Source organism: Phoenix dactylifera, chromosome 3 (genome assembly GCF_051530095.1).
Source record: "Phoenix dactylifera cultivar Ajwa chromosome 3, Ajwa_hap1_PhDact_Kaust_v1.1, whole genome shotgun sequence".
NCBI lineage: Eukaryota > Viridiplantae > Streptophyta > Magnoliopsida > Arecales > Arecaceae > Phoenix > Phoenix dactylifera.
Genome location: NC_143192.1, coordinates 16621721 through 16630096, shown reverse-complemented (window position 1 = coordinate 16630096; position 8376 = coordinate 16621721). Strand labels below are relative to the sequence as shown.

Below are 8376 nucleotides of genomic sequence, written 5' to 3'. Positions count from 1 at the left end.
GCCCCGAATTGGGAAGGGCTATATCGAGTCGCTCGGGTCCAACGGCCTTGAGCATATAAGCTGGAATCCCTCGATGGAACCCTCATTCCTTGAAGTTGGCACTCCAAGAACTTCAGGATGTATTACCAATAAGGCCCTTTTAAGGGTCTCCAATGTTTGAAAATCCAACCAATAAGATGTTCTTCAAGGATTTCTCCTAACCATTCAAAACTTCCTCCAATGATGATCTGCTTGTGAACCTCAGGATGTCTCTAAAATGTCTCGAGTCCTTACGGGAAACCTGACGATGCCCCGACCAAGCTCAGGATGACCTATTGTGTCGATCGCGAGCCAAGGCTCCCTCAACCTCGGGTCCTATCTAATGACGTCCCGACCAAGCTCAAGAGGCTCCGCTGGGTCGACCGCGAGCCAAGTCTCCCTCGACCTCGGGTCCTACCTAATGACGTTCCAACCAAGCTCGGGATGCCCCGCTGTGTCGACCGTGAGCCAAGTCTCCCTCGACCTAGGGTCCTACCTAATGACGTGCCGACCAAGCTCGAAACGCCCCGCTGCGTCGACCGCGAGCCAAGTCTTCCTCAATCTCGGGTACTACCTAATGACGTTCCGACCAAGCTCGGGATGCCCCACTGCATCGACCGCGAGCCATGTCTCCCTCGACCTCGAGTACTACCTAATGACGTCCCGACCAAGCTCGGGACATCCCACTGCGTCGACCGCGAGCCAAGTCTCCCTCGAACTTGGGTACAACCTAATGACGTTCCGCCCAAACTCAGGACGCTCCGCTACGTCGACCGCGAGTCAAGTCTTCCTCGACCTCGAGTACCACTGAATGGAAATCTGACTACAGTTTGGGATGCCTAAGGCAGATACTGCGGGTCGAAGGGCACTCAAGTTTCAACGGCCGAATAGCAACCTAGCCTCGACTCGCACTACAACTAGATCTGAGCCTGAAGACTTAGTAAAATTCTTCAAAAAAAAATGATGAAATCACATTCAAAAGCGGACGACGCGCGAAGTCCTACTCAAACAGTCAAAGACAAAGGTTCGTTGAAAGCACAAGTAGGAACAAGTCCAAAGACAACAAAATTGAAGAAAGCATGTATTTTATTAATAAAGAGCCCTGAGGCTTAATACAAAGATACTGACTCTGAAGTCGGCCTGTTTAGCCGAACAATGGATCTAGCGGCCGACCTTGTTTACAAACAACAACAAAAAAGAAGGAAGCAGCAAAACTTCAGCTCACCCCTAAAGTGGAGGCCTCAGCACCGACCTCATCACCTGCTAGAGGAGCCTCGAGAGCCGCTTCAGGGGCACACAGCCAAAAGAGAAAGAAGAGAAAGAAATAATAAAAAAGAATAAAAAAGAAGAAGAAGAGGACCATGGCCAGGTGGCTGTGGTGGTCGACAGCCAGAAGACTGACGATAAGGGGCGGCAGGTGGTCAATGAGAGAAAAAGAGAAGGAACGACCAAAAATAGGGGTTTCATCCTTTTCTCCATATTTTCATGATCCTTGGCTGTGTGGCTCCAATGACGACCAAAATCGGCATAGCTGACAGGTCTTCTTCTCTAGTGACAAGTGCAGGCAGCGGAGAAGGCTAGCAAAAAGAAAATAGAAAGTGGTTCCTCGGATCATTTTGGTGAAATCTTGGCTGGTGGTGAGGCTTGTGAATAAGAAAATAAAAGACAAAAAGATCAAGGTCCTTACCTAGGATTCCAGCGAGGTTTGGCTGCGATTTTCGGTGTTTGCAGTAAGCCTAAACCGCCAGGAACCAAAAGAAGGAAATGGAAGAAAAGTGTGGTGGCTATGTGTGGGCACAAGTGTGGAGCATCCAAAGCAAGGAATGCAAGAAACTGCAGTGAAAACAGTGTAAGGGTCGACTCATGCTGTTAAAGAGTCGACCCCTGAAGAGCAAGGGTTGACTCATGCTGTTAAAGGATCGACCCCAGGCCTGTTTTAGATTTAGGTAGAGACAGAATTTGGTCTTCTACCTGCTTGAGACTCAAGTATTTGGGTCTTGAGGGGGCTATCTATTATTGGGCTAGGTTTAGGCTCAAAGGGAGAGAGAGCATGCAAGTTATGGATGTACATGGGCTTGGGTTGAGTGTTTTCTCATGTGGTTTAGCCTATGAGAGTTTTTGGATTTGGATCATGATTAACCATGTATATATACACTCACGTATTTTGTGTATGGATGGAATAAAATCATATGATACTCCTTTCTTCCTGAAAAACCCTATTCTCTTCTCTTCTCCTCCTCTCATGCATGTAAGCCGCCGTCCCCAAGAACCCTAGGCCATAAGGAAGAAGAGTCGATTTCCACTTGGGCTCTTGTTCTCCTCCGCCATCAAAGAACCAGTGATCCATGCCTCTAGCAGCCAAGAAAAGTGATGAGAGCACAAAAGTGCGATCTACATGCTGCTTAAATTAGTATTACTGCTAACATATAACGATAAAATCATTAAGTTAATATTATATTTTTATTTGGCACAGATTAGTATAAATTAAAGTTTAAATGCGCATTTAGTAAGGTTTAGAGGGATGCATCATGGCCCCAAATCGCGCGGGCCCAATCCTACCATGATAAGATCAAGCATAATTGCACCCAAACATCCGAGCCCGTGTGCGATCTTCCAGTGATCCTCGCGTTCCTTCCTTTCCGGATTAGCACCTGCACTCTTCCAGAATAGAGATTCCCACTCTCACTTCATCACAAAGAAAAAGAACTTTTTAACCTCCAATCCCATGAACAAAAGCTGAAATTACTATTTATTTCCAAAATTTCTGTTCATGGCTGAAATTACTGTTCATATGAATAATGTTTCGGGAAGACACTGTTCATATAAACAGTGTTCCGTGAAGCCACTGTTCCTATGAACAGTGTTACGTGATGACACTGTTCATATGAACAGTGTCACGATATAAAACTTTTTTTTTCACTGTTGTTCTTCTTCCTCCCGCGCTCCCAGGTTCTCCAACTTCAACAGCGATTCCGCGAGCGATCCTCCGTGTCCAAGGCACCGCATTCCCAGCCTCCCAGCACGTTCACAGCAACGTCCCGGTCTTCTAGTCTCTTTTCCCATCTCATCCCACGCGAAAACAGGGGAGGAACAACGCGTCAGCAGCATGCAGCCGTTCCGTGCATTCATTCCTCCCAAAAATCACGCGTCTGCAGCTCCTCCCTCTTCCGTGTGGACCCGGACGACCGTTTCCTCCAGCAAAGATCCCGCAGCGCCCCTTTCCGGATCAGTCTCCCAGCAAACATCAGCCGTGAGCTGTGCGAAAATAGGAGAGATTTCGCAATCAATCCTTGCCATCTTTCAGCCTCCCACGTCCGATTTCAAGTCGTGATCCCAACATTCGAAGCTTCCGGAGCCAATCCAGCCTCTCCCATTGTCCACGACGCATCCGAATCCACCTACCGGAATCCCAGCGACAGCGTTCTTCACGCGGTGAAAATCCCAACTGTCCGCCCCATCCATCCGCGATCTACCATCCCGCATCATCCTCTTCCGCATCACGCCAAGGATCATGCGCCAGTCGGGATGCCTCTTCTCCCGTTCGCGATCACCGTGCATCCCAGCATCTTCAACGTGTCTCCAAGGGGCTATAAGAAGAGGGGAGGAGGAGCTGGGAGGAGGGCGCTCGGTTGGGCCAAAGAACAGGGAAGAGGAGGTTCTCAGCTCGATTTTTGGGGAAAAGAAGAGGAGGGTGGAGTGCTCGGTTTGGGAGAGAAAGAGAGAATGCTTTGAAAACAGGGCATTGCAATTTTTTTTTTTAGTTTTCTGTTTGAGTTTAGTTTTTCTTTTTTATTTATGAGAGCAATGTTTTTCTCTAGTATGAGTTCATGAGAGCAATGTATTCTTTTTCTTAGTTTTATTTTAATTGAAAATTTTAATTGAGAGTTTTCACTACAGGAAAAAGAGATTTTAACGACATGTTTTTGCCAACGCTTGCTGCAAGCGTTGGCAATGTCCCGCAGAGCGCCAAAAATAGCCGACGCATTTTAAAAGCGTCGGCAATTTACGACGCTCGTTAGCGTCGTCGTAGAGTTGGCCTAAAACGATGCTTATTAGCGTCGTTGAAAACCAAATACCCATCAAAACCCGCGTCCGCCCCCCTCCTTCATCCTCGATCGACATATCAAGCCCTCCTCTGCCTCCTCCTCCCTCCTCTGCCTCCTCCTTCTTCTGCCTCCTCCTCCCTCCTCTCCGGCGCCGACCAGTGTTGCAAGAAACTGGTTCTTCCTCTCCCTCCGCCCGCACCCATCCCGCCTCCTCTCTCTCTCTCTCTCGCTCTCTCGCCCTCTCTCGTTTCTTCTTCGCCCCGATTCTTCTCCCTTCCCCCCTCCCGCCGCCTCGATTCTTCTTCATCCTCTCCCTTCGAACCCCGCATCGCCTCCCATAAAAAATGACCGACGCCGAGCCCTCCTCCCCCTCCTCCGCCGCCTCCGCCGACTCTTCATGCGCCGCCGTCTGCTCCACCTCCGCCACCGCGGCCGAGGCCAGCCCGCCACCGTCGTCGGTGTGCTCCGCCTGTGGCGGCCCCACCGCCTCCATCTCCTCTGCTGCCGGCCGCCACTTCCTTGGCTTTGTCGCCGATCTCTCCCACTCTGTCCGCGGCCGCAAGATCTCCGACCCCGTTCCCCCCCTCCCCCAAACCGTCACCTCCCTCCTCTCCCTCCTCCAAGCCCTAACCTCTTGGATCGATGAGATTCCCCCACTCCCCCACTCCGCCCGCTACGGCAACCCCGCCTACCGCTCCTGGCTCGCCCGCCTCTCCGCCGAGGCCCCCGCCCTCCTTCTCCCCCTTATTACCTCCGAGGAGCTCCTCCCCGCCGCTGACGAGCTTCTCCCCTACCTCCTCGACTCGTTCGGCAATGCCTCCCCCATCGACTACGGCACCGGCCACGAGACCAACTTCGCCGCCTTCCTCTACTGCCTCGCCCACCTCGGCCTCATCAGGGAGGAGGACTACCCGGCCCTCGTCACCCGGGTCTTCGTCGCCTACCTCAAACTCATGCGCAGGCTCCAGATCACCTACTGTCTCGAGCCCGCTGGGTCTCACGGTGTCTGGGGCCTCGACGACTACCACTTTCTCCCCTTTATCTTTGGCTCAGCTCAGCTTATTGATCACAAGTATATGAAGCCCAAGTCGATTCACAACCAGGACATTCTTGATAACTTCTCCCACGAGTATATGTACTTGGCCTGTGTGGCTTTTGTCAAGAAGGTGAAGAAGGGGGTGTTTGCTGAGCACTCCCCGATGCTTGATGATATTAGTGCGGTCCCGACATGGAGCAAGGTGAACAGTGGAATGCTGAAGATGTATAAGGCTGAGGTGCTTGAGAAGGTGCCCATCATGCAGCATTTTGTCTTTGGTTCGCTCATCAAATGGTACCATTTCCATCTTTCCGTTGGTATTTGATTAAGTAGAAACTTTATCTTCTTTCACATGTGAAATTGCTTCTACGCGCATGATAAAATTAGTTATTTCTTTGCGATTATGATATAATGTAGATTTGGGCTCATTAATATTCATTATGGCATTTATTTTGATTGTTTTTGTGTTCCTACCATTTCCATCTTTCCCTTGGCATTTTGATTAAGTGGAAACTTTATGTTCTTTCACATGTGAAATTGCTTCTACCCGCATGATAAAATTGGTTATTCTTTGTGATTATGATATAACGTAGATTTGGGAATTGATCTCTTGAGTTGTTCAAACTATTTGAGAGGTATACCATAGTTGTACTTTTTATTGGTAATTCATGAGCTTGTGCTTGTCAAATAATGTAGTTGGTCATGATTGCAATTACTTTTGGGGTTTATCCATGAACCAAAGACAGCCTTAGTATTTAATTGCTGTAATTGATCTCTTGGGTTGTTAAACCTTTTTGAGAGCTATATCATGGTTGTGCTCTTGATTGGTAATTCATGAACTTGTCCTTGTCAAATGATGTAGCGGTCACGATTGTTGTTTCTGGTGCATAGTGTTTAAATTACTATAACATGGTGGCAGCTATTTTGAGACTTCCAGCTATATAGAGGTGACATATTGTATATATGCTTCATTCTAATAAGGCCTCTAAGACTATTGGTCTACACATCATGCTGATTTTCCCCCTTAATTCCGTGATTCTTAGACATGAATTTCTAAATGCAGGCAAGCAAAAAGATAGCCGATGCAAAGCATGCAAAAGATTTCCAAGCAGTTCTGAAAGAGTTTCAGAAAGCTCAAAGGCTTACAGTTGAGAGGGAAACTGCTTATGCCCCTTTTGTTCCTCAAGCAGTTCTTCCTTCGAGGTACTGATTTACTCACTCAGCTCTTATTAGGTCTCAAGAAGTCGTGAATAATGATTGTCAGTCATGTGTGTTTGTCTTTTTTTTTTTTGGTTGTGCGAAGCTATTTAACATAAATTTGATGTATTCTCATGAATTTTCACTGGTAAATAGTAGTTTTCATAGTAATTGGTGTATTTTCAATGCTGCATTTCTGCATATTACAGTATCATTACATGATACATTGCAATCTTTGTGCCCTGCTGATCATTTGATTGCTGTAGCCTGGTTATTTTTGTGCAGCTATACTGCTAGAGAGAGAGATGTTAGTGCTGATAAAACATCTGAACAACGTGCTCTGCTTGTGGAATCTAGAAGGTGAGAGGTCTTTCTATTTTAATCCTTTGATGCATAATGATTATATAGTTGAGTCCGTTTGTGAAATTGCCATGCTTGGCACAAAAGACTGTAGTACTGATATTTAAACACTTCTAGATGCTGTGCCAGGTATTATCTTTTTGACAAGATTTTCTTTAAGTTAATTGTTCATATCAATCATTATATAATTCATTTTACTACATTTAGCTTCTAATTAGATGAAGAGTTAGGTCTCTCAACTACATTTAATATTTATTAAATGGATTTTAATTCTTTCTGCTGATCCTGAAAAGTTGGGTTAGGTCTTGTATGGCTATGAATGCTCCATCTTTTTGACCCCTGTTCCTACTCCCCTTTTCATTTCCATTATTTCTTTGTGCCACTGAGTTATATTTCTGGTTTCATAAAAATATACTAATTGGACCTGGCTAGTATCATATTTTTTAATGGTAATCAAACCCATGAAATCATCAATATAGTCCATATACTACATCTTAGCTGGAATGGCCATGAGATCCGTGTTCTTGGAGTATAGTTTTTATTTTAGTTCTGTTTGTTTGCTTAGAATATGAATATATATATATATATATATATATATATATATATATATATATATATATATATATATATATATATATTGTGGGAATTGGTGTTTGTTCCTGGTTAGTAATCGTCACTTCATCTATTCCAACCACAAAATGATCAAGATTTTCTCTCCACGAGGGTGGATATTATGTATAAATGAACATCAGCAACCTTTCCTGCAGTGTTAAAATAAGGGCTTCTGTCTGCATCAAACTTTTGATATTTTGTACGATCTCTTTCCTCGTGGGAATATCTGCTTTCAAGACATTAGAAAGTCATCATGCATCATCTATTATTTGGTCTTTCTCTTCTTTTCTGTTTTGTTTGGGGATTGGGAAACCTGATGCAAAAGTTTTGTTATTTGTTATTGATTGCAGCAAAGTCAAATGGTGGATGACATGGATGAGGATCTTGATGAAGATGATTTTGGTGCAAAGGGTTCTGCTTCTGTAGAGCATGAATCTGATGATGAGATCGTTGAATCTGACATTGAACTTGAAGGAGGAACTGTAGCACCTGATGATGATCTGCCACAAAAGGTGATTTGCAATGTATATCATATTTACTGCTTATGAATGACTCAAGAAGTTGTGAGTGTATTTTCAGTATTTTCAACTGCGGCTTATTATTACTACTTTTTTCTGTCCAGATGGAAGACCCATCTATTGAGGTAACAGAGGAAAGTCGTGATGCCTCTCAAGAGGCTAAAGGGAAAGCTATGGAAGCAATTTCAGAAGGTATTTCAGTATCTGTTGCATTGTATCTAAGCCATACTTGCTCTGAAACATTTGGTATTGGCTAATTGTCAGGAGTTTATATAATGCTGTGTTTTTATAATGGGTTTTTTGCATGGATACCCTTCTAACTATCGAATTTTGCGTGAATATCCTTTCAAAATTGATATTTGCATGTATGCCCTCGTAAAACTCTGTTATTGTACAAATACCCCTAATAGAATAGTTATTCTAACGGCGTTAAAAAAAATATATTTATATTAATTAAAAATAAAATAAAAATTTAAAATGATGTTATTATCCTCCCCCTCCCCCCGGTGCCCGGCTTCAGCACACCCGTGCCCGGCCTCCCCTCCCCTCCCCTCCCCTCCCCACCCCACCCCACCCCACCCCACCCCCC

General features: G+C 45.3%; 1 protein-coding gene across 3 annotated transcripts; it reads left to right on the top strand.

Moving 5' to 3' along the window:
* The first annotated feature begins 3247 nt into the window (after nt 1-3247).
* Nucleotides 3248-8060, top strand: LOC120106503 (uncharacterized). 3 transcript variants are annotated; one of them, XM_088711913.2, is made up of 5 exons: nt 3248-5394; nt 6164-6303; nt 6583-6657; nt 7620-7781; nt 7892-8060. In XM_088711913.2, exons 1-2 carry the CDS (start codon nt 4409-4411, stop codon nt 6177-6179), a joined length of 1002 nt encoding a protein of 333 aa, XP_088568039.2. In that variant the 5' UTR covers nt 3248-4408; the 3' UTR covers nt 6180-6303; nt 6583-6657; nt 7620-7781; nt 7892-8060. The 3 variants fall into 3 exon arrangements, with proteins under 3 accessions (XP_088568039.2, XP_089785622.1, XP_089785623.1); XM_089929496.1 differs by lacking the exon at nt 7892-8060 and having other exon boundaries at nt 7620-7876; XM_089929497.1 differs by lacking the exon at nt 7892-8060 and having other exon boundaries at nt 6564-6657; nt 7620-7876.
* The last annotated feature ends 316 nt before the right edge of the window (nt 8061-8376 follow it).

Excerpts from the sequence above, each read along its gene's own strand:
- LOC120106503 (XM_088711913.2), top strand. The coding sequence starts at position 4,409 with ATGACCGACGCCGAGCCCTCCTCCCCCTCCTCCGCCGCCTCCGCCGAC.